General features: G+C 38.7%; 1 protein-coding gene across 3 annotated transcripts in view; it reads right to left on the reverse strand.

The window, feature by feature from the left end:
• The window catches only part of SEMA6A (semaphorin 6A), a 123,618-nt gene that overhangs the window by 13,371 nt on the left and 83,657 nt on the right, over positions 1–26,590 (reverse strand). For 2 of the 3 annotated variants that reach the window (XM_090276608.1, XM_090276609.1), the window contains exons 10-18: positions 24,921–25,138; positions 21,261–21,392; positions 18,816–18,971; positions 17,272–17,448; positions 16,763–16,903; positions 16,602–16,682; positions 14,115–14,173; positions 11,832–11,852; positions 6,475–6,639 (exon numbers count right to left, since the gene is read on the reverse strand). In XM_090276608.1, the coding sequence (XP_090132734.1) occupies positions 6,475–6,639; positions 11,832–11,852; positions 14,115–14,173; positions 16,602–16,682; positions 16,763–16,903; positions 17,272–17,448; positions 18,816–18,971; positions 21,261–21,392; positions 24,921–25,138 (1,150 nt within the window). The remainder of the gene's footprint in view (positions 1–6,474; positions 6,640–11,831; positions 11,853–14,114; positions 14,174–16,601; positions 16,683–16,762; positions 16,904–17,271; positions 17,449–18,815; positions 18,972–21,260; positions 21,393–24,920; positions 25,139–26,590) is intronic. The other variant, XM_090276610.1, reaches the window with a different exon arrangement.

Raw genomic sequence — 26,590 nt, forward strand, 5'->3', positions numbered from 1 at the left:
ATTATAAACACTTTTAGGTCAAATGTAACTGAGAGATTAGATCTTATATTCTCACTGAATAAGTTATCAGGAATCTCTTCAATAGGACTGCCAGGCAACAACTAAATGTATAGAATCCCGGTGAAATTTAAACTTCAGATACTATTTTAGTATAAGCATGCCTGTGTGATATGTGGGGCATACTTACACTACAAAATTATTCATGGTATATTTGGAATTCAAATTTAACTGGGCAGTTTGTGTTTTATCTAGGAATCCTCTTCTACCTCCAAATAATGTGCTTCTAATTATACCTACAGCTACTTGTTAGACCTTTAGACCCACTCTATAAAGTTTTGGAGATTAAAACAGTTTAACAGTAATAAAAACGATACTATAACTGTTATGGTTTAGTTAGCATAACTTACAAATGAAAAAAATACTAGTGGACTGAATTGAAAGACTTGTATTTTATTTTTCATTATCAGCAGCAACAGCAACTTTGATACCAAATTTCTTATGACCTTTGAAGGATACTTTTCCTCTAACCCTCAAAAACAGAAAAAATAAACTCTTAATTCAGAAGAGTTCTTGGAACAACAGCATCAACTTCCCATCTCTTAGTGTCCTTGGCCCTGACCATGCATGTCCCTAAGTGGGTCAGTTAATGGTCAGATTGTAGGGTGGAAGGTGGAGCTCCTTGCTCCTCCCACTAGTAGTCCTTCCCATCAGACAGAAGTCCTTCCTCGGAATTGTATGATATCGTCCTGTTCAACCATCACATTTAGAAATGGTTGTGGTACTACAGATTTTACTTTAAAAGCTATGCAAATTATCACAGGTTTAGTTTTTTAAAAATAAAATAAAAAGGCCCGAATTTGCCAGCACTTCCACAAATGTTAAATATGAGCTCTGTACCAAACGTCCCTCACTTTCTCCTTCCTCCCTGTCAAGTGATGTATGACTGCTATAATATTGGTACTGAAGGGAAAGACTAAAGAAGATGGACTGAAAAACTGTTTTAGAGTGCTATGTCCTTGATGTGTTCAGCCAAGTTGTCTTCAGTTGTCTAATATCTTTTTCTAAAATCTGCTGTGCACAGTTTTGCCTTATTCACAAAGACAGTGGTGGTTGTAAAAGCTTTTTGGTGCATTTCCTAGTCTATGTGTGCTTCATCTGTCTGGCCGTTTGATAGTTCTTGGACAGGAACTATGTCTATCTCTAGTATAGCCTCTAACTCCTTATTGGCATCCAGTACTGTGCTATGGAGCCGGTAATAAATTTTGTTTGAGAAGCTTCAGCAAACATTTTTGTTATGGTAATGGTACTGAAGAAATGGCAGAGAAAATTCAATCCAAGTTAAGGAGTCAGGAAAAGAAGGGAAGCTTATTTTTCTTCCTTTATTACTGTCATCAGCAATAATTTTCTCAGTACATAAAATTACCTGCACATGACTTTGATAGGAGCTAAGAAATTACTTTCCCCGTCGGGAGAACTGGGATGCTTTAAAATCCCCAATCCATTAGATTTTAAGCATTGGAGATTGTTAAAATGGAAGAGAGATCAGGGCTGTTCTATTATCAGATAGACTCACTTAAGATTGGATTTCTAAGCCTGTTAATGAAGAAAGCTGGGCCATAATGGTCTGAGACTCAGAATAGGTAAAGTGTGAATGAGAGGAGAGGGAAAGAAGGCTCACATGTAGGTTGTTGCCAGGCCAGAGGAATGCACTGTAACATGAAAGTCCCTACAGATAAAGAGAAACTTTCCCCTAGGCCACAGTTTGTGTATTAACTAGCTGCAGTCTCCACTTGGCTGCTCACTTCTGGTCTGGAGAAAAATCTCACCAGATGCTTAATAAGCCTAGAAAGACCAATTATTTTAAATTTAAATTCATTTTGCTCTAAATTCTTCCTTGACTAAACTTCTCATTCCCAATCACAAATGCTCAATAGTTGGAGGAGAAATCAGAAGAGCATTAGATAATATAATTGCAACATTTACAGCCCAGCCAATAGAACGTATAGCAATTATTAAATCTTGTTCTTCCAAATGCCAGAAGCAAAGTTTTGGTAGTAGTTTAATTCTCACTGGACTCTTTGAATTACTCTAGGCCAGATTTACCCAAATTTGAGTCCTTCTACAACCAATACTACAACTTTTGTAATACCAATGAGGCTTATCAACTATATTATTTACTTAATATTTTCTTTAAATTGCCTTTACAATGTATTTCAAATGGAAACACTGTATCATTATCATAAATGGGGAAAATGTCACTTTTCATAGCTAGAAGGTAACCATAAAAGTAAAATTAACTGAAAGCAACATCATGTTAATTCCAGCTAGCTCCAGCAGTGAGTGAAAGCCCACAATCTAAAGCCATTTCATTCTTCTCAAAAAGAGAGAGTAGCAAGTTCAGGGAGTTGTTAATGATAAAGCACCAACTGAGACATTTTCCTTGACATAACCAAGAAGACTGAAGGAGAAATGAAATGGCCTAACTTTCCATCACATGATGCGTGAAAGCCACGATGCCCCAGAGCCACCTAAATCATCTTAGGTAAGGTGCTGTGTGTCCAACCTGGAAGCAATACTGCTGTATTTGAGGAATAAGTAACTGACTGTAAAGAGGATTGTTAATAAACCCTGTGATTTACAAAATTCCATTCAGGATTGTTATGAAGTGTGGACAATGCATTCATTATCCTTTATAGACCTTATATGAATCTTACCGGACTATTATTTCCCAGACTAAAAATTGCTTATACAAATAGCTTGTGCATTGATTGAAATATATTCAATATTTACTGTATATTTTAGTTTAAATTATTCATTTGAACTCTTATTTAAATTCTGTTTCTACATCTTTTACTTATCTATAATAAGCATATCTTGACTAAATGTAGTAATGTAATACCTCATTTTAAAGATTTCCCAAACTATGCAAGCATACTACAATTCTGGAATTTCCAATCAAATGGGAACATCTTTGTATATATTGCCTCTTTCATCCATTTTTTGAGAGCTCACAAGAACTCTATAAAATGAAGTCAGAAGGAGAGGATTTTCTCCTGTTCCTGATTTAGTCTTGCATTTCAATGGTCAGCATTTACATTTTATATTTATGCAACACAGCTCTCCTGGCAGATCTGCACATGGCTAATTTCCTTACATATCTTGCAGTCTTCTTGGAAATCAGGTTTTATGGTATTGTTACTTGGGGCAGAAACAAGAAGCACAAGAGTAGCTATTAATTCTCAGTATTGCTAAACCTAAAAAAGAAAGCTCTTATTTCTTTTGCTGTGGGAAGGGATGGTGGTGAGGGGAGACAAGCCAGATCTAAAAATAAACTGGATTTTCTTTCTTATTCATATGTAATTAGAGCCTCTTTGTAACTACTGATTACTACCTCAATAGTTATAGGAAGAATAAATAATATGTATTTTTAAATGTGGCAAAACTAAGAAAGCAGTAGCCAGGGCTGCATCTAATTTATCAACTTGGTGATTAAAGGGCCGGCTCTAGAGGCTCCAGACATCTAGGGACCCAGAGATAAAACAGAGCAGTTGGCTGTGTTTTTACTAATGAATCTAGGGCTTGAAAGATATCAGGCAATTTTAAAGAAAGGCAGCAAGGACAAGAGACATTAGACAAGGCCAGCAGGGTAATGAAGGGCAAGGCCAGTTACTGAGAGAGAAAATTACTTCATTTTCTGTGATAATGCTTCTGGGTGCTTTGCAGGTCTCTTCTCACGCTTTGTTAATATGATTAAATATACATACAACATCAGACTGCTACTCACAGTATAGAAGGAAAGAGCCTTGGAACATTCCACAGAGGGGCAGAGGGCTTGGGTCTATTATTTTGAAAGGAGGAGGCTAAGAACAATGGTAGCAGAAGGGGGTTAGATTGCAAAGTTGGGGACAGTGCTTTAACAGAACGTGGAGGACGCACAGGGTTAAATCAATAGGGACGACACAGCAAGGAAAAGAAAAGGCAAGCAAACATACTCTGGAAATGCAGAATTGTGCGGAGGATGAGGTGGGGCCAAGAATGAGACTGGCCCAGAGGTGTTCAGCATATCTGCACAGCAGAGCTGCAGGCTAGTCTGCTCACTGATGGTTTTTTTCCCCCCAGTGGCCAAAATAAAAGAGCATTGGACAACAGGACTCCTCCTCAGCTAGCTGGTCAGCGGACCCATTTTCTGCTCAGTGGGGGGAAATGTGCAATATTTCAGAAACAATTCCAGAGTATATTTAGCTTCTAAAGCTGGCGCATACAAATGTCACATTCCTATGAGACAATCGACCCAGTGAAAAGAGCACCTGCCAGAGGCCCTCAGAAAACCCACGAGACCCTTGCATCCCAGGAGGTGCTGCACACATGGATGTGACATCATTAAGGCATCCAGGTCAGGTAATGAAAAGAAAAGAAGCGAGGAGATTCCAGACTGGGTCAAGTTAAAGAACGTCATAATGAGTCAGAAGAAGAAACAAGACTTTTTCACAGAAAAACACCACCACCAAGTCACAACACACAGTGCTTGGCAAAAGAAAACAAAAGATCAAAAGAAATCATGATCATTAAAAACAAGAGCAAAATGGAAATTAAAATCATAAAAATCATGGTAAAAGGAACATTAAAGCTACGTCTTTCAAAAATTTCTGCACAGCATCTCATTGTCTTTGCCCCATCAAATACCTAATTGTCAAAAATCAAACTCAAATTTGACAGGGCAAGGCAAGGAGCTAATAGCACAAGAACAGTGATCATGTTAAACACCCATGCAGCCACCTCTGCCACCATTGTTTGACAATTTGTAGACTGCTTCCAGCTTTGGCAATACTCAGAATTAAGACCCACGAGAATGAACGATGCTGATTTTAAAATGATGTCAAAGTGTTAATTGGATTCTTTGATAACCTCCATCCCTTGGGGGAGTTAATGATTGGAGGGAATTCAAGCCACTGGTCTCAGTGAAGTGAAGAAAAAAAATAACTGTAACCAACAGCGAGATATTTGGTTGACATATTTAATGCTTTACGGGAAAGGCTATTTGGTTTTTTAGAAAGTTGCAGTGGGAAAACATAAAGTGTTTTTACTGAGTGTCTCTTCTAGAGAACCCAGCCAAGACTAACACCTCTGTGGTCTTGAGCCACACATAACAAATACTGGCACATGCTAGGGCTTGTGGCCTGTTGTGACAGTTCTGTCCCACCACAGGTCAGCCTGGTGCTTTCTTGGTATGGTAAGTGTAGAGATCCCTCCAGCATAAAGAGGCTGCTGAGGCAAAAGACACTTTTTAAAAAAAGGTTTGGAGCAGGGCACATTAATAAAAAGTTAGAGAATAATAATAAGATAGATTAAGGGGATATGCTCAAGAACAAGTTAAAAGGGCTGCATCTCATTTTGGCTTGGCACATAGAGCAGCGGAGTATACGGCACTCTCAGGAAATGAGATGCAAAAAAGAGGATGGAAATTTAGCGTGCAAGTCTGCCTAGAACACATTCCCTAAGAGTAAAGATGGAAATACGTAGGTAAACAGAAAGCCCCGAAGGAGGCGTGATAGAGACTGTCCTCCAAGGGTCACTGTGGCTGGTCTGCCCTCGAGACTCAAATTCCTGCTTGGACGAAACTCTTGAAAACATATAGAAGCAAACAATTCTGAATAGGGGGAGACAGCTCGCAATATAACTGGGCTTTTCAGTCTCTGATTTACAAGGCTGTTTTTTGGACAAGTAAAGGCCTCTTTGGTTGCAGCTGCAACTCAAGTAGGATGTGTTACCAGAAGCAGCAAATGGCAAGAAAAAAGATGACATTTCCTGTCTCTAGCTGAGCAAAGAAAGCAAGGGAAAATTCAGGACAGTTCACAGTCGAGTCTCTTTCATTTACTGCAGCTTCCTTTCCATTTTAAATGCATGGCAATTCTGCTTGATTAAATAACATATTTTTGTTTTAGCTGTTGTCCTGTAAAGGCAATTAACAGTATGTCTCAGGACCACGGCTCTATTCAAACTCAGTACCATGGGAGAGTGAGAGATGCTACCAGCCAGAAAAGACTACCCTGCTATTTCTCCATCCACTGATTAAACGGGCCTTTACTTTGATCACATGCACTTGCCAAAACCCTCACTGCATTCCATTCCATTATGGTGTGAAAAGAGGATCCCAAAATCACAGACCCAGGGAAGAGGAGTGGAAAGAGATCTCAGGAACCAGCATCTGCTTTGGGCCAAGCCACACCTCTTTTGGGTGGAGAAAGCTTAGTGGCTGTGTTATTTGTTTTGTGTGGTTTCTCCCAGCGTGGGCAATAATTTAGAATCAAGCCTAAGCATGGAGGCTTGGTTTGCAGTCTTTTTTGAGATGCTTTCAATCATAGTGTGTTGGAGGTTTCTTAAATTTTGCTGTGATTCAGCTGGAAGCAGTTACACAGTCCTCCCTACGTTTCCCTCCCTCTCCCCCCAGAGGAAGAGGCAATTCCAAGGCCTTACCCTTCTGGTCTTGGTGATTATGGGAAGACACTGCCCCCAAAGAGTCTGTGCTGTCAGGTGAATGGAGCAGATTCTTCCAGTCCAGCATTTCTCCCCTAGACTCATACCCCTCTTGAGCCGCCGAATCTGACGTGGTGGTGCTGGGCAAGAGGGAACTGGAGTGCCCTGTTTTCATCACAAATACGGTTAGGGAAAACATCACTGGAGATACCTACATTCCCTGTGCTCAGAGGCCAGGGGGTGGGACACCTCAGCTGGCTGTCAGACTGAAAGGAGGTTGCCCTAGGAATAATGAGACTGGGTGTGGGGTTCAGTGAAGACCCCTTAAACTTATAGTTGAGAGAATAAAAGGTCAGATCCCATCTCTGCTTCTTTCTGGGTGAGCCTCAGGGCATCACTTCACCACTTTGGGCCTTGGTTTTCCTTATGCACAAAATGGAGATGATGCCACTCACCTCACAGTTGGGAGGATAAAGTGACATAAGGGTGAAAATACCGAGCAGTGTCTAACACATAGTAGGTGCTCAAGAAACACTAGTATCCTTTGGTACTCTGATAGCAGCACTAAAGGCAGAAGGCTGGGGACACTATTTGTGACTGATGGGGGAGGTTTATGGTAATGAACCAGCCTCTCTCCCATCACGAACAGCTCAGCTGTCCTGAGACTTTCTCATGGAGGGTGTGTCTAGGTTTCAGCATTCTCAGCTCAACAGGCATTACTCTTTCTGGGAGAAGTGAATGCTTTCTAAAGGGATCTGCTCCCACCTCCTTTTCACTGGAACAGAGGCCTCAGATGTTCCACGTTGTTATGACCTAGCCTCTTGTGTCTTATTCCAACAATGTTAGCTTCATGGTTTTACGAGTCATACTTTGTGAGAGGTTGTTTTTGAGGCCTAATTGACTGATATTATTCTGATTAGAAAGATAGCTTTTTGATATGTGGAGTAGCCTGTGATAGGATGTCAGAAGAAGAATGGCTAGGTTGGGAATTAGGGCAGAAACTGGACATTTCCTGTGAAAACATACCTAAGCTTTCCTTCCGTCACTCCACAAAGTTAAATGCAGATTGTATTAGGTGCTTTGATCTACACTGGCACAATGATTTAAAGAAGCCCGGCTATCTGATGTTCCTTCTGGTAGATATAAAATATAACCTCTCTGTGATTTTCAAGTAGTCTTTGGTTTATTCAATGATTTGTCCTATAGCAACCTCTTGAATAATTTTTAGAAAGATATCGGGGCAACCACTGTGAATGTGCAATTGGTGCCTTTGGTGGAAAGCAGGACAGATTCATAGGTGGCTTCAGCCGTGGGCTGTGATCACCAAGTATGTGATAAATAAAATACTGGCTACCAGAAAGAAAGATTATAATGATCAATGCATCACCTTCTTCCTTTTTACAATTATTATTGGATGTTGGATTCCCAGGAGACTTTAATACTGCCAATTACTAAGAGCAGGGAAAAGTAAGTCAGCCAAGTGGCTTATCTAAGCTATAATGATTTCTATGGAAGTACCACACTTAAATGCTACAGCAAAGCTTTGGTAACATTTAAGAGGGGGCTTTTCTGTGTAGAACTTGTTTGGCTCCCATACAGCTTCAAACATCCACTTGGTTGCAAATAGTCTGGTTCATATCCAAATGCTAAAAACACATTAATTTAAAACTAGACTTTTTGTTTTCACATTTCGGGGTTCCACATCTCATCTCATAATACTGATAGGAGAACAGGGGAAAGAAAATAACCTTGAGTTGGAAATACAGAATTACTTTTCCTTCCTCTTGCTTATATTGAGATCCAAAATATAGCCTATATTTTTTTCAACTCTTCAACACTGCTCTAATGAAATACATAGTTAACCTAAGAGAGGATTCAGCACTTACTATAAGCAAACGATTAGAAATAGTTTTGTATGGAGTTAGAAAGGGGGAAGGGGGAAAAAAGCCTGTCCTCCAAGTAGCAAAAATTTCTCCTACCTGAATTGATATGCATTTTGAGCACTTTCAATTTAACTGTGTTCAAGGGGCAATTTTATGATAATGCCATAAGTATGGTTTAGGGAGAACATTTCTTAATATGGTAATCTAGGGGAAATATATGCCTCAGGGACACATTCTCTGTAGAAAGATTTCTTGGACCATATGCTGCAAATACGTGGAAAACTCATTGGTAATGGAAAGCTATGGCTATGAGAGGATATTAATGTGGACCAGATGGTAGTTAGGTAGGAAAATGTTTTACACAAATGTGAGAAACCAGCTCCTTCCTATTGCTTAAGTGTTAGGCTAATACCCACCACATCTCCATTTTCTACATGTAAATCTAGAGAAACCATGCATCTGATGTACTCAAAAGAAAAAACTAAATAACAGCATGAGGTTTGTGATTTTTCAAACTTATGCTTGAGGATAGGCAACACGTGCCACTGGTGAATCAAAGAGAGAAAGCAGTGCCTGATTCTCAAAAATGTTAGAACCACCATGTAAAGGATCATTAAGCGGTAGTCCTTAGTTTGAAATCAAAGAGGTATATGATTATTACCTCTCCAAGTTTAAAATAAGGTTAAAAGGAAATCACTTTATTTCTTCTGAGAATCTAATTCTACAGGCTATATTATATTTGTGCATTCTCTAAGAGACTTTGTAACCCAATAATGCTACAAAAATAGGCAATCACATGTGAATATGGTATTACATGTCAATAGAATTCGAACCTATAATTTTGTCCTGTTAATCCAATTAGGGAAGTCATATTTTAATTAATGGAGGTTACGACATATAATTCTTATAATATACAAAGAGATAGATTTTTAAAAGTTAATTTTAATGTGCATCATATTGTTTCTCTATATCTACAAATCTGTGATTCCAGAGGTTAGAGACCCTTCCAACTACTCTAACGTATTAACAATGATTGTAGACAATTAGGCACAAAACGAGACACTTATCAGTGCAGGAGAGCAGAAGGGAAGGAAATTATCAGGGTCCAATTCACTAAAAAGGGGTTCTTAGTTAATGTAACTGGTGTTGTGCAGACCTTTTGCCAAGCAGAGAGTGCAGAGTTTATTGAAATGGTCTCTTTTTTGGACTTTGGCAGTTGTGGTTTTGTCGTTCATTCTATGAGCCTGCACCCAGCCAGTGACCTTTTTAATGGAAACATTTGAAGGACACAGCTAGAAACAGTGGGTGCACTTTGCACTGTGGTATTGGCTTCCTAATCTACATCCATGCTCTTAAAATAGCAATTTGGTATTTCCTTTGTTGATATAAACACAGCACCTAGTCCAGTGCCTGGCATATAGTAGGCACTCAATAAATATTTGCTGAATGAATTAATTAAATCTAATGTATGTTTATTAACTCCAAAATAAGCATATCTTAACTGGTGTGTGAAAAGAAAAAAGTTCCTGTATTTTTCTAATTACTGTCTGGACCAGCCCTCATTTTGATGGTCAATTAATTATCTAACCACTTCACACTGGGTAGATTTAGCATGAAATGGACAGGACCATTAGTTAAAAGGAATATTCCAACTCTTCTTTAGTTTTGTCACAGAAACCACTGATCAAGAGTTGAGGATGACGAGTCATTGTCTTCTAAAGTGTTAATATGGAAGAATTAATGTTTCTTTCCTTTTGTAAAGGAAATAAGATATATATATATATATATATATATATGAATGATTTTTGTTCATAAAGAGCATTCCATTATTCTATCTATGTGAGAAATTACCTGGGGGTTAAAATTGGTCTTAGTACAAATTGATTAATGTTAGGGAGGTTGCTGGTTCAATTAGATTTAAGACCTGAATTTCTCAATATCTGATAAAGATTATTCAATTATAAGAAATTATTGCAAAGTATAGTATTATAGAAGAGCAGATGCTAAGTGGATTCTTTCTGAGGGAGACCTAAGCTAGATGACATTTGCACCCTGAGAAATTTTTCTTCCTGTAGTTGGTGTTCAGTATTCTGGCTTGAATCACAAGTGAGAGAATGTTAAAGGTGGATGAATTCTGTGGGCTCATCTGCTCCACGTTGCCTCACTTCATGTGGGGGACAATCAGGAGAAACCACACACTGTTTTCCAGTTTACAAGATAGTCTTTAGGACTTTCAAAGAGGCTTTTTGTTTATGCTAATTAGACATACTGGGTGAGAGTTTACATAGAGCTGTTAAGACACATTTGTAGCCATCCTGAACTATTTCTTTGAATCCTAAATCCACCTTGCTTTCTTTTCTTTCCTCTTTTATTCTTTTCTTTACTTTCCCCTTCCTTTCTTACTTATCTCTACATTTAAAGACTGTCCTAGAACTGTTACTGTTCTTATACACAAAAACTATAAAATATCTGCATATCAATGAACTTGTAGTCCCCACTATACTACATAAGCTTAAATTTGCCACATACCTACTTCCATTTTATATTAAAAAACACATGAATAGTTTGCCCTAATAAATATTTGGAGGAACTTTGAGAAATGGAAATGGAATATTTCAACTACATTTCAACTTTTCTCATAAAAAGCTCTATATTCTGTTTATGGACTTAATGAGCTTTGCTTAGTTGAGTGTCTGTATTTCAGAGCAGGAACAATGGGATAAGTCCTGTTTGCCTGTCATTTGCACCGTGCCACTCTTTCTTGTATACATTCTAAAGAAATCTTGATGAAAATATGTGAACTTAAATTTCAGTGGCTACTTTCATGGTATATTGGAAAGTTTTGTCTAGTAAGAACTTGGGATGTTCACCCTGTATAGATTTTCCCCCGCAGAAGGTCGTGTCCTGAAAGTCAGCATTTTGGGAATGTTACTCTCTATCAGTTAAAGAACTATGGCCTATCAGTTATAAGCATTATTCTTTTATCTTGGATATACTTATGTCCAAAAGTAATTTCTTCTCCCTCAAGAACTCATTAAATATATTCATCAAATTCCCTACAGTTGGCATATTTCATGTTATGTGGATTAAACTGTAGGATTCAGTCTCATATGTCAAAAACAAGCAGAGCTATTTTGAATCATCATGAAATCATAAATAATTTTAGTGAATTGGGACCCTGAAGTAACAAAGGATTTGGTCCATGGTGTTTAGGAATGAAAACTGTAAACTACCACAGGATGAGTGGCTTGAAGAATTAAAAAAAAAAAAAAAAATCCACAAACTGACCATATACTGTGTTGTAAGACATTTCATGATCTGGTAGAGGAGTTGAAATGTCTATAAAAAAATAATGACAATAAAAAAATTAATTTAAAAAGAAACCTATGGTTTGAAAATGCCGAAGAGGATTAATGAAACAGGATTTCCTAAATAGATTTTCATTGATAATTAATGGAGTAATATCTTCCTTACCATTCAACGCCACGAAGGAATCTGAAAGAAAAAAGGGAGGAGAAGGTTACTTAACGTTTAACACTGCTTAGTGTGATTTACCTAGTAAGCAGGAGTAAACAATACAGAAGTATGATAACAGATGGTGCCCAATACTAAGAAGTACACTTTAATTTTGGCTTGTAATATGAGATGCTTTATTTTCCACCTAATTTCAAACCCCCATCTCTCCCCCAAGTGAGTTTTCTCAAAGTCACTGCTTTTGTTGCCAAGAGACAGAGAAAAACCAAGAGCTAGTTAAGAAATGGTAACTGTGATTATATGTATTTCTGAGAATTTAAGCCCTACTCTATACAGAGGGACATATATGTGGATAAAGTAAGTAACATCTGGGCTATGCTTATAAAGTGCTTTTTATGACTATAAGGAATAGCTGGAGATTGTATCCAAGTAGAAACTGAATATCAACTTATGATATCAATAGTCTTCTGTCCAAATGAATAAAAGTATTTAATTTACAAAAATAAAAATTAAAATTCACTGTACTTAGATTTCTTTTTAAAAACAATAAAATACTTTTTTTTAACATTCTCTCATTTCATCCTCACAACCATGCTGTGAGGAACTATCCAGTTCATTACAATGTTCTGAACTCAGCAGGGGTTTCAGTCAGATAATTAAAAATAAAAGTAATCATATACACACAGGCAACATACATCTGTGTATGTGTGCTGTGTGTCTGGGTTAGAACACTGGTTCACTCAGTCTGCTACTCAGCCTCTGATGCTGGCTTTTTATGATTTCCTCATTTCCCCTGAAAATCCTGTTAAAGAGTCATTGTGCACCAATTATCTAAATCCTCTGAATGCCTGTCTGTGAGTAGGTGTGTCTAGTAGAAGTAGGTCACGCTCCAGCCACTAGGAAAGGCAGCAGAGGGTCCAGTCAGCCTCACCTCCTGCCCTGAGTGGGCACTCCTAAGTACCTCAGCAGGATGGGGATGCAAGGTTAGGGAGCACAGATAGCACAGAGCCTTAACTGCTGAGATTAAAGAGTAAATCACTGGCTTGGGACCTGAGGGTCTACTCCTGTGCTAGATACTGAAGCTTCCATAGGCTTTTCTGCCAAGGACACAGGTGTGGTGTGAGCCTACTGGTGTAGCGGACACATGACAGATATTAACAACCGTTTTTACATTTTTTCATATATTTACCTATGAAATCCAAATCAATACCCCAATTTTTTATAGATGCCCATACCACCAGATCATGAAAATATGACGTCAGCTAATTAAGTTCATTCACACAGAAACACATGTAAACCAAAACTTGTTTTGCTGTAAATGGAGCGTGAAGGCACCAATGTGATTAAGATCCATGGATCAAATTGTTTCACTGCACAAATGTAACACAGATCTTTTGGCAGTGACACTGTATCCTATGCTAATTTCTTAACTTGTTAAATTTTATGTGTGAAGACATAATAAGCTTTTGCCAATATATATAATATTTGCAAACAAACAAAAAAATACATGGCAAAGAATTTGGTGATAAGGCTGCCTTATCTCTGTAGGTGATTATATCTCATCTCTATAAAATATAAGGTAGATAGCTGAATAAAACCTTAGCATTTTCCGAAGAATTTTGATATTAATCAGATCACATGACAACCAGGATCCTTTAAATGAAATTCTAACCATAATGTTATCACTTAATAACTTTTGAAATGAACTCTGAGATTAGCATAGGTTAATTTCTATGAAAATGTTATTTTGATTCACATCGTACAATAAAGTGGGTTATTTCTGAGTGGGTTATTTCTAAAAATTTTTTTCTACTGCAAATGGTAACAGACATTAATTAAAAAATAATTACCTTTTTTAGTGTATATTTTCAAGAATAAAATAGCCCCATTCAATTAAAAAGCTAGAGTACAATGCCCAATCTTTTTATTATTTGGCTAAAAATTAGTGTAACGGCACATTTTTTAAAACAACAAAAATTTTTTTTTAATGGAAATGCAGATATAACATACTGCTCTGTTATAATTAGTATCTTCTAGAGTGGATTTGTTCCACAGCATTATAATAATGCAATAGGTGCCAGCATTTAAAGCAACAACATTGACAATAACATTGGCTTTAAAATACACTATTTTCTTTATTTGCTATTTGGAAGATGGTTTCTGTTATTTATGCATATTTTGGTGCCAGCTGTACTCAGTTCCACATGCAGGGTAATGTTTCTAGGCCATTTGATAAAAGCATCTCTGCCCCAAAGATAAACAAGGATGAAAAGCTTTACTTACTGTGACAGTCTCCTAGGCCATCTGTATTGCCACGCTCTATGTCCTGTTCAAAAGTTAGTCTTCCAAAAAAAGGAAAGGGGAGAAAAACAGAAACAAATTCAATAATGTAAAAGTCACTATTCTGGTTTAGTTTCAGTAAAAGTACTAACACAATTTGGTAAATTGAGTGGCAAGTGCAAAAAAATAAGTATATAGCAGCTTGACAATTTATCTCTGAAATTTACAGAAATGAATAAGACTCCAAAGAGAAGCCATGGTTTAAGCAGTCTATTCAGATATTATTCAGGAGTTAACTAGTTTGTGCATTATTTATATCCCTTTTATTTTGCTCTTGATTCCCTGAGCATTTCTTAAACATTTAAATGTTAAAACATACTGTTATAAGCAATATAGAAGTCTATAAAGTAGAAATAAGTTTTTTCCCTCTCTACTTTCTCTTTCATCCTGACTCTTGCCTTCCTAGACCTTTATTTCCTTGTTTAGCAAAAACTTATATAACAAAGTGTTAAGAGGTACAAACGGCAGTGGCTATGTGGGGCCCAAGATGAGAGGACTTAGAGGTGCATTTTGCTGAGACCACTCAGGTATTCTGTTCACTAACCCCAGTCCTCAAAAGTCTTAAGATTTCCCCGCCTCCCCCCAACATACTCTCTTCTTTCAAGTCCACTAGGTCACCATTGGGCTGTATAAACTATGTAATACTGAGACCAATGTTAATATGTATTTTGTTTTTTAAAATAAGCACACTGGAGCCTTGGCTGGTGTGGCTCAGTGGATTGAGTAGCAGCCTGCAAACCAAAGGACTGACTGATTCCCAGTCCGGGCACATGCCTGGATTGTGGGCTGGGTCCCCAGTAGGGGGCGTGAGAGAGGCAACTGATGGATGTATCTCTCGCATGTCAATCTCCCTCCCCCTCTCTCTAAAAACAAATAAAATTTTATTAAAAATAAAATAAGCACACTGGAATCATCCAAAGGAGTATTGTCCTTTTAGGATAAACTTTGTACTTCCACAACATAATTAAAACTCTTATTTTGTAACTGCCTTCAGAGTTTATTTATGAGCCATAGGAAAACTATTTTGAAATTCACTCCTTAATATAATAGTCCACGATGTTTATTTCCTTATGTATTTTAATTGTGTTAAAACATCAATTTCATTCTCAAGCAATAAAGATTTTAACGGTAATGAAAGGCAATATTCATCCGGCCTTGAAGACCACTTTCTAAGGGAAGCTCCACATTTTTTTTTTGAGCAATAGGATACGTGTAGCTATTTTGAGAAATATGTTTGTAGATCCTTAAGGGAACAAATTTGGAGTTCATATGTTAACTTAGAAATTATTTTTTAAAATAAGTCTTACTACCTGTGGTTACACTTTGAAAACAGAAAGGACATAAGTCAGTTCTTAGCCTTCCTCATTGTGCTTTGTGGTCCTTCCTCCTTCACTTCAAGAGTACCCATGAAAAGATATAAAGTGTTAACATTGTAGTATGTCTATATTGCCACTTGGAAAACTGATCTAATAATATATAGAAGTCAGCCCTTTGTATTCGTCAAATTTCCAGGTCAAACTTAGAATTATTGTTAGCCCTGTTTATGAGAATACTTTCCCTCCACCATATATGCAGCTGGCGGTCATGAAATGCCCTTCTGTCTATTTGTCTAGTTATTCTAAAATGGGAGAGGAGATTCAGAATGTTGTGAGGGCCATTCTGTTCCCCCTTTGGATCTGGGGAAGTTGAAGGAATTGGCTAAGACAGAACTGTGCTGCCATATGGTACCTTCCTTGAGCTGCCATAACCTGTCAAGGACATACATTGAATGTTTTTCCAATGTTTTTTTTAAATTTTATTTTCACATCCACTGAAGTAAAAACATAAAAGAAACCTTTTAACTAATGCCATCTGAGCATTTAAAGACAGAGTAACAATTTTAAGCACCAAAATCACAGGCATGTTAGACTGGCCCAATCTAGCTGACTTGCTGGAGAACTGCCAAGAATTAACTACATGGTGAGTAATAGGGTCACTGTTCTTCAGTGCAGGAGAAAGATTTATTAGATGTATACAACATGCTTGCAGTACAAATGCATCACTTAACAAATGCTCTGCAATTTCTTCTCAGCCTTGCGTGGTCAATTAGAGGAGCCCGTTTTGTGATGGCTGGACAAACCGCATCACTAATCTAATTGGTATCCAACTGCTCCCTTTTTCCGCTGTTGTCGAATTGCCATGATTAAGGCATGCACCTCCCTCTCTCCAGGGAACTCTTAGAAGCCCACTGTGTTTCTTTTCTTTGTGTTTTTAATCAGCCTGAGGATGGATGATTAATCAATTGGAAATCTGCCACATGTGATATTGGGATGTTCTATGAAATGGGAAAAGGAAGGAGAATGGCTCAGTGGAGTGGTATGTGTGAACACAGTTTATTGTCCATAGAGAATGTATAGCACTTGACACTCTCCCACACCTCGGGCACCTTACCTGCTGCTAGGTGACAGGTGGGCACAGGAACCTCCTTCCTTTACCCATCCGCAGTATGGGTCTCTAGAGGCAATGCAGGTTCTGCAGGAAGAGGATGACCATGAGCTACCTAGGACTCCCTTCAAAGCACCTCCTAATGGTCAATGAGGCAAAGTACTTACTTTTTACATTTCCCATGGCGCTCACACCGGCCAAGGGGAACCTTGATCACACAGGTGGAGAATGCAACATACAGAGAGTTGCTTGCTTTGTCCAGTTGCAATCCCATGATCCTCTTGTCTTCTACTCCATCGTAGCTGCACCTAATTTTATAGGGCAGGATAATAATATCATTAAAAGTTTCTCTTGGGTCAGTTCTCTTTTTCCTGCCACCACCCTCATATCCCATCTCCCAGCCCACAGAGTGATCTCTTAATCTGATCTAACTGAAGGTGAGACAGATCCTTATGCATACACCCCCCCCACACACACACATATTTGTGTATCTATGTAAATACATTACTGGCAAGGAGAAAATAATGTTTTTAATGTATCAAAAGATTTTTACAAATAATATTAAAAACCACCTAAAAATGCATAAAACCTAAGTCTGCCATAATTTCCTCTGAAAGAAAAGGATCACAATAACATAACCAATAATTACTAAGAAAGGACCAAACAGTCTACGTACTTTTCAGGGTTGTAAACGCTCATCTCCTCCAGGAAAAGGCTGTCATTTAGGAAACCACTGTTTCCTATTCTGGCCAAGAACTTCAAGATGATTCCTTTCTCTGATCCCAGGAAAACCACAGTGTGATTCTGATATGGCCCAGCAGCGGTGTCCACCGCAATTTTGGTGAGGCGGTATCTAAAATGACAGGATCGCATTTTTCATCTCTTTGTTGGTCTGTCATTAAAGTGTCCCCTCTTCTACTTCAAACAATTGTGACATAGCTTTCTAGTAATAGCCTTAAGAGAAAATATATGCATATAAATAATGCTCTTAAGCTGCTCTGGGACGCTGTTTCCATATGTAGAAAATTAGTATGGCTCCAAGGGAAGAAAGGAGCTATGGTGTATGGAGGCCAAGTTACATACTAAATAGACAACCATAACCATCTGAGACCACTCATCAATTATTCCTTCCATGAGCAATAAGGAAAGGCTGATATCTCCTCTGAAGAAGGGAAGAAATAAGGGAACTCATTTAACATGTCATTTAACATTGGAAAGAAAAGCAGTGGCTACGATTTTTTATCCCATTCTTCTGAGGTGTAAAGCCTCCTCAACAAGATGCCAGATTAGAAAGCTTTTCAATTGTATGTAGAAGGACTGAGACTTCTGAAGAATGTGCCAGCCAAACAAGTTCCATTTAAAGCAAAGGTGAAGGGCATCAGTCTTGTCACATTTCCAAGATAAGTCTTGTTGGGCACCCTCTTTCTCTGAAATTCCTCAGCTATTCAATACTCCATAGACACCTACTTGTCCTAGGTGCTGTGGCAGGTTCCAGGAAACATGGACCCTCCTGCAGATTACACTGTTTCCATCTTATGGGCAAGAGCCACTATAATACTTAGATCAATAAAGGCACAGTTGAAAAATGATAGTCAAGTTAATTAACATTTTGTTTGATGACTGCTACAACTGGATGGTACTTGGGAAAACCTGTTGAATTGTTTGGAAATAAGCTCTAAATATATACAAGGAGAAGTATTTAGTGCTTTCACAGATTTCAAATCAGCTATCCCATCCATCTCTGTTGGCCACCACTTCAGATAACAAATGCTAAAATAAAGTATGAGCCTTCATACTGGTATACTTGTGCAAATCCTCCCTTTGTCCATATGCCATTTGACAGTTAACAGCCCAGGCATAGTGCTTGGATGGAATCTGCAGCTCGTTTTGCAACCATATCCAACCAAACACGTATCCACATCCATTGATTGATTCTCCACTGCTTCTCTACTTTCGCACAGATTGGACTAAAAGGGCTAACCAGGAAGGAGATATCTTTGTTTTCTCTAATTGCTGGCAGTATCCAGTCAGCCTGGAAATACCCAAACTCTTATCGCTGGGAATGTGGTTATGTGGATTTGGTCGCACCCACCCAACACCTGCATTTCATAGTTGAACGGTGTGCATGATAACAGGATGTCTGTGGCAGCTCTAAACATGATCCTCTGAGATAAGCATGAGATGAAGCTCCATTTAGGCTATAGTTTGCTTGACACCCACCTGACCATCGTCCTCAGGAACCACGGCCTGTTGATGATAGAAGGCACGGCCTCATCCATAAGCGGGTGTGTTTTGATGAAGTTCAGGGTATCATCAGGAAACTCATTAGAGGTTGCATATTTTTCTAAGGAGGATGAGCCAGCGCAGCAACCTGGCCTAAAAAGAAAAAGAAAGGGCCTTGAGTGGTGTGGTTCAGTGGGCTGGGCATCACTATACAAACCCAAAGGTCACCACTTTGGTTCCTGGTCAAGGCATGTGCCTGGGTTGTGAGCCAGGTCCCCAGTTGGGGGTGTGCGAGAAGCAACCAACCTATCAATGTTTCTGTCCCTTTCTCCCTCCCTTCCCCTCTCTCCAAGAATTAAAAAAAAAAAAAATCTTTAAATTAAAAATAAAAAAACCAGAATAAAAAAAGGGAGCTTATTTCATGCCTTATGCCAAATTCTTTGAATGAACTGCTTCTCTCAGCATCTGGCATGAGGGAGAATACTGTAGGCCGAGAGGAGGAAGTTGCACAATGCAGAATGCCACCAAATAAAATGTGCTTAGGTTTCCTCCAGGCCGCCTCATTCCATGGAGGAGCCTCAGCCAGGGCAGCTGAGCCTTGCTGGGGCAGCTTGGCTTCCCCCCCAGAAGCACAAACAAATTCCATCAACAGTGATGGAGCCTGAAAGAAGTGGGGGAGTGTGTGGTGTGCACATGTCCCAGGGACTGCTCTCTGTGTCCTAAACCCCTGCTAGAAGGTGTTGGAGCATTTGCTCCATAGGAAGAGAGAATTAAGCTGACTTTTCCACATTTTTGCTTTGATTTTTTTTTGATGCTTTTGTTTTGTTTGATTTGGGCAGGTATGAAAAGCCAATTACACTGAAGATTCCCTCCTGAAAGGTCATTTCTTTTTGACATGAAAATTTGTTTCTACAAGAAATCCTATGGGTTTCAGGAGTCGAGGGACCTCTCAGTAAAGTCAGCTCAGGGAAACAGTGACATCAGTCCTGTCCAGACCCCTGGTTTGCCTGCTGGCACAGGAGAGGAAATCAGCCACTGATAACAGTGGTAGTCTAGCCCCTCGCACACGCTGCTTCATGGCACTACCCCAGCCAGCCCTGTGAAAGGATCCTGATGTCTGCAAGATGGATGAGGCGAAGATGAGGGTAAACACATTTCCAATAGTAGAGAATCACTTCAAGTATGTTTCCTGGTCATGGCTGACACCATCTTATACACCAAGGACAACATATTACATAAGTGCACCCTGAAACCTGATCCCTTAGGCTTAATTCCCCTTCCCGCTTACCTAGAAGGTAGCTAACAATTCCAGACATTGACTTAGGAAATCTATCTGAGGTTTTGCCAGAGTATGCTTTCTGCACCTAGTCTGTTCTCCATAAGTAATGGAGTATGCACATGCCAGACAATTCAGATGATGAAGACAGATGAACCATAAGGGTTTCTCTCCTGGGTATAGTGTTCACATTTAATTAAATGGCTAGGTATTTCTGTGGGGGACTGGAGGTGGAGGAGATAGTTGGAAACCAAAAAAACTTAAGACACTGGGCTGCTTTCCAGAGGCCCAAAAATTCAGTGGAGGAAGCTGGGCACACAGAGATGTTTCTATGTAACTTGGATTGCAAATGCTGTAATGAAGGTATCCAGTGTGTGCCATGTAAAGAGGGCAAGCACAGGGTTAGGGGTTAAGTCTTCTCCTGTCCCAGTTAGAAAGAGGGAATTAACTGCTTTAGTGGGAGGATTTGAAGGAGATTACAGCTGATCAAGAGGTCCGTGGATTGTCTATGGACAACAGGTTCCCAATGAAGGCAATTCTGGGGCACATTTTGGGAAAAGGGGAATCTGGGTTGCGTCTGGACCCAAAACAAAGCAGAACTTGGTAGACCAGAGACATGTTAATGGTCTGCTGCACCTGTGATTTCTTCATGCCCTTGGCCTAAGTCTTGACTGAGCTCTGATCCAACCTTATAAAAAAAATCCAGGGAACACCATTATATCTCACATTTATTAGGATTTGAAGACACAAGACTGTGTAAAATTGAAGGGAAGCAGGGAGGAGTGGTGGAAATAATCTACCCAGCTATGTGAACTTCCACAGTACACTTTATATTTCTCTGGCCCTCAGTTTCCTCAACTATAGACCATTGGAGCTAGCTGGACAAGATGGTTCTATTCATCCTAGGATTACATTGGATAAACCACGGATGTAGAGGCTAAGCAAAGGTAAGAGTCATTGTTTTAAATATAATGTAGGTAACTCTGAATTTTGCTTAAGTAGATGAAGGCAAATGACCTCATAGACCTTTCTGTGGTTCTGGCATTTCTACCTGTACGCCTAGCATGGAAGACATTGGTATGCAGTTCAGAAGATATCCATTATCAGAGGAGCAAGATGGACCCTTTCTATAAGTTCAAACTAGCCATATAAATATTTGCATGTACCTGGGCTTAGGCACTCGCTCATCAGGAACTGGTGTCCAAGTGGAATCCGGAGACTTCTGTTCTTTAAATCTCCCAGTAAAAACATTGGCGATGTCCAGCATGTCATAGGCACAAACTGCAGAGCCAGGGATGCTGCAACATGACATTTCACATGTAGTGTTACTCATGCAACAGGTGTACATGCAGCTTGGAAAACATACTCCAAAGAAACTTTTCTATTACAGGCAGTTGAATTTAAAGTTCATATACTGAACAATAAGTGTAAGGGATCCTAGTGCATAAAAAGAATGTTCCTGTGAATCAAATTTTCTTCAGTGGCCCTAAAGAAAGGACTAGTTACAGCAAACTCATAAAGAGAAAGAACCGCTTCCCATCTCCTGGAACTGCTTTTGTTTATAAAGGAAGAGTAGTTGAAGTGGTGATTTTGAAGTTTCATGAATTCCCAGATATTAATTATCAGTCAATAACCCCAAAATAAAATCTTTACAAAATATTCTACATTTTTAATATTGGCAAGAATTTACAGTAAAAGTGCCTCCACTGTCCACAGATTGCTTCTTTGGATTTGGTACCTCAAGTCAGGGATGCCAGGAGTGAGAATGGATGTGTGCAGAACCCATGAATACTTTAGTCACTGTACAGTTTTTACTTCCTGTTTATTTGCATAAGAGTGAACAATTTAAGTCTCTAAAGCATCAACACTTTGCAAATAATGTGCTCTATTAAATGCTAAATAATAATAATGACGGTAATCTCAACCTGTAATTGCATTTTTGCCTGGCACTCGTGGAAGGACTTTGGGATTTTTTTTTCATCAGTGATGAGAGGCATGAATAATTCGTTCATCTGGGTATACTGTTTGAACCCACGTTTGTTTCTGACTATGGCTGTTCCTTGATTTTGATCAAATAAATGGCAGGCACCAGCTGGCCAAGAGTTTTAATCAGGCTTTGAGGTTGTGGCCAGTGCAGGGCATGAGCACCAGGGCAGCACTCAGTGCTTTGCAGTATGAAAACATCACCCAGCGCAGAGACAGCGATTTAGGTTGGATTTTGCAAACGTTGAAAGGATATGGAAATCACTTCATACATAATTAGGAGAACTTTATGCCATTTTAAATTTTATAACACTATTGAAGAATTACAACTAAAGCAAGGAATAGAGAGAGGATTAGAAAACTTATTTAAAACAAGGTGGCAGAATGAATTTTGAAGTACTTAAAAATTAAAATAGTAAATTTTTAAAAGTAATATATATTTACCACACACACACATACATTATTTACAGAATTGAGTATATAAGACAGTGATCCCCATTTGTTTTGAAATTTTAGAACCCTGGCATTACTTAATTTTGTAATATACTCCACTCCCTTTCTTAAAAGTAACAGGCGTACATATTTACTTTAAATATTAACAAAATAGGATAAATGTTGAATTATTTTATGGGGTACCTTGTAATAATTAAAGACACCCTAGGATTTTGTAATCTTCCCAAGGTTAGAATCACTTGTGACATCCTTTCTTGTTTCTTTCCTACTTTACTCCCTGCCTCCTTCCTTTCATCTTTTCTTCATTCCTTTATTCCCATCTGCTATTCATTCAGCCTATATTTATGGAATCCTAATCTCAAGCAGTAAAGGCTCAATGAATAACACAGAGTACTGCTCTCAGTTGACTCACAGTTCAGTGTGGATGCAAATAATAACACTGATAATAATAACTAGTCCAGGGCAATCCATTAAGAACAGTATTTAAAGAGTTATGCACAAGATCTCATGGGAAGGGACTCAAGCTTAGACATGGAGCATTCTTGGGGTTTCAGCGGGCACACAGACATTGGTTGTACAGGCGGACTTGGCAGAGAACAGGACATGAGCAAACATGGCATGTTCAAGACCAATGTTGGTTCGGAAAGCCTATGCCACTGGAAGAGATGGATCAGATCTTGAAGGGGGTTGTGTGCCATTCCAAGGAACTGAGCTTTAGGCCCAGGGAAAAGAGGAGCACCCGAAGGGTTTGAAGCAACCTGACATGAGGTTTGCCTGAGTGGAGGATGAGGTAGAGAGGAATGAAACTAGAGGGAGTAAAAAACTGAAAGGAACTATATAGATGAAAATGGGTATGTGCATTGTTACCATTTTCTGATTTTATTGAGCAAGTATGTTTCTGAGACTGCATATGCATGCAATAATTGGATGTTTACTAAGGGCATTTAAAGAAGATACTTTAAATGGAATTATCTATAATACTCAGTAATTTGCTACTACATTGTAATCACAAAGTAGCTCACCCCCCTCAAAAAACAGGCCAACCAGAAGTGTATGCTGAAATTCCACTAGCTCCTACATTCCCATATACCAAGACAGTATTCTTTTTCAACAATCCTAGATACGAAGTATAAACAGTCAAGGTCTGAATTATTATATCTCTTCTATTCTCAAGTCTAAAAATCCCTACAGATGGTTAAAGCTAACTTAAATCTCACTGAGTCCTTCTTGCTGTACTATGGCTTCATATTTTCATATATCTTCAGTGGGAAATTCTTGACCTCCATGTAATTAAGGAACATTATTTCATCCTTTAGCTTGCTGTTTTGACCCATTTCTTTCTAGATGCTGGCCTCCAGTCTCATCATGTATGTGCCTGTCATCTAGGTACTCATCACATTCTTACAAGTCTTTGTGAAAAGTATAATCCAAAATAAAACAGGTTATTCTTAAAGGAAGATAATATAGAACATCCAGAATTCTACATAGAAATGAGAAAATAGTAAATGTATTTAGATTTTATGACCATGCCCAGAGTTATGATCATTTTCACAACAGTGCTAGGACTCTAAGGTCTGAGAGAGCTGAGTACCAGGGAATGTAAATGCCCGCCTTCCATCTATTCTTTACACTCCATATATTCCTGCTGCTCCAGGAACAGTTGTTAATGTATTATTTAATTGCTCAAAGTCTTAGCTTATAGAATACCAAAATGGGGATAAACAGGCAGACACTCAACATTTCTAGGTTTGATAACTTAGTCCTCATATGAGACCTCCAGAGTCAAACACGGTGCTGTGGTTGCGATCCAGGCTGCTCCAACAGGATTATAACCGGGGTGTCTTAGGTGGGGTGTAAGAGGGACTCATCTGAATCCTGATTTTTACTCTGTAGCATTTAAATAAACTTCCACTGTTTTTAACTTAAAAGTTATCAATAATAAAAGTCAAACAGAATAGTACGTGACCTAGGAGAGAAAAAGAAACATTCTTGAGTTTGAAGCTACCTCTTCTGTCTATTGACTACCTCGACCAGATACTGAAATTGAATTTAGTTTTCTCAAGTGTAAAAAGAAGGCAACAGTATTCATTTCCAGGATTATTGGAAGGATTGAGAAATAACACATGAATAGTGTTTATATGCCATACATGTTATTAGAAGATATTGTTGTAATTCACCTAATTGCAATACTTTCCCTAAAATCCTAATCTAATAAAGCTTATAAATGACTCTTAATTTGTGGATGAAAACTGAGTGTTAAGTGCTTTTTAGCTGCAAATAGTGAATGGCAATTTTTCCATCCATTGTGAATCTTGTGTGATAGAAGACAGCCCCTGGGAAAAAGAAGCCAGGAGGAACCGATTAGGTCAACACAGCCAGGGCATGGTTACCTGTTATAGGGTGTGGAAAAGGTTGCCAGGACAACATCACGGCCATGAATACGAATCACATCTGTAACCGCCTGGAGTATGTTGAAATAAAAATGAGAGTCTCCGGGAACTGAGCAGTTCAGGCGAGCCTTAAGGAAAGATGTCCACTGTTTCTCCAGGACTCTTTGAGACCCTCCCATGTCATTCTTACAAACCTGGGCCACTCTTGGGAAAACTACCTGCAGAGGTAAAACATGCCAGGAAAATGAAATGCACTCACTTTTCGAGGAGATCTTAGTAGAAATTGCCTTTCTTTGAAAATAGAAACAGAACAACAAGGTGCTTAATTTAATCTTGTGCTTCTAAAATCAGTACCCTCCCTCCCCCCCAAAAAGGAAAGCCTCAGCATTGGAACAGCATGCTTTAAAAGATAAGGCTGTGCCATTCAATACAGAGCCATAAATCCTTCAGGGGATCAGCTCTCAGCCACATAAACTCATTTCCATACAGACTGCTTAGCTTTTTATTTCCTCAAACAAAAGTACACTTTATATGCATCTTCTCTGGCATTCTCACTAGCTGCCTCTGGGCCTTGAATCTCATACTCTGAATTCCTCTAACTTTGCAAGCCACCCTTGCATTGAATCTGTGCCCTCTCACTTAGTGACCTTGACCCACTCTCTGGTAACAATAACTGTAATGGACATCTCCTAGTTGTTATTTTGCTTTATTCAATAAAGGTAAAATTCAAGACTCTCAGTTTGCTTAAAAATACTGGATATCTACTCTCTGAGTGGAACAACTCATTAAAAAGAGAGAACTTTGAGTATACCAGGAAACCACCTTTCGACAACACTTGAAACTCAGAATGAAATTACCAAACATCTTTTTATCATGTTTTAGAAAGAAGTATTTAAGATGTTCCCTGTACTCCTTTACTGTAATGATAAAGCATACACAGCTTTGAGGCAGCACAATATTTCATTTCCACTAATCTTTGGATCTTCTCAGAATGATAGCCTATTTATTTAATTTATTTACTTATAAATTTATTTTTATTGTTTTTCTATTACAGTTGTCCCATTTTTCTCCCAATGCTCCCTCCCCAACCCACCCCTTCTCCCAGTTATTCTCCACCCCGTTATTTATACTAGATTCCTTTACTAAACCCTTCCTCTGCTTACCTCCCTTCTCGCCCTTTCCCCTTCCCCCCTGATAACTGTCAATCTGCTCCTTGTTTACATGCCTCTGGTTCTATTTTGCTCATTTGTCTGTGTTGTTCATTAGTCTCCTGTATTAGGTGATATCATATTGTATTTTCCTTTCATTGCCTGGCTTATTTCGCTAAGCATAATTCTCTCTAGTTCCATCCATGTTGTCGCAAATGACAGGAGTTCCTTCTTTCCCTCTGCTGCATAGTATTCCATTGTGTAAATGTACCACAGTTTTTTAATCCACTCATCTACAGGTGGGCACTTAGGCTGTTTCCAGCACTTGACTATTGTAAATAGCACTGCTATGAACATAGGGGTACATGGGTTCTTTTGAATTAGTGTTTCAGGATTCTTCGGGTATAATACTAGCAGTGGAATTGCTGATTCAAAAGGCAGTTCCATTTTTAGTTTTTTGAGGAAATTCCATACTGTTTTCCATAGTGGCTGCACCAGTCTGCAGTCCCACCAACAGTGTAT

This window comes from Furipterus horrens, unplaced genomic scaffold (assembly GCF_987537825.1).
Source record: "Furipterus horrens unplaced genomic scaffold, mFurHor1.1.pri manual_scaffold_5, whole genome shotgun sequence".
NCBI classification, from domain to species: domain Eukaryota; kingdom Metazoa; phylum Chordata; class Mammalia; order Chiroptera; family Furipteridae; genus Furipterus; species Furipterus horrens.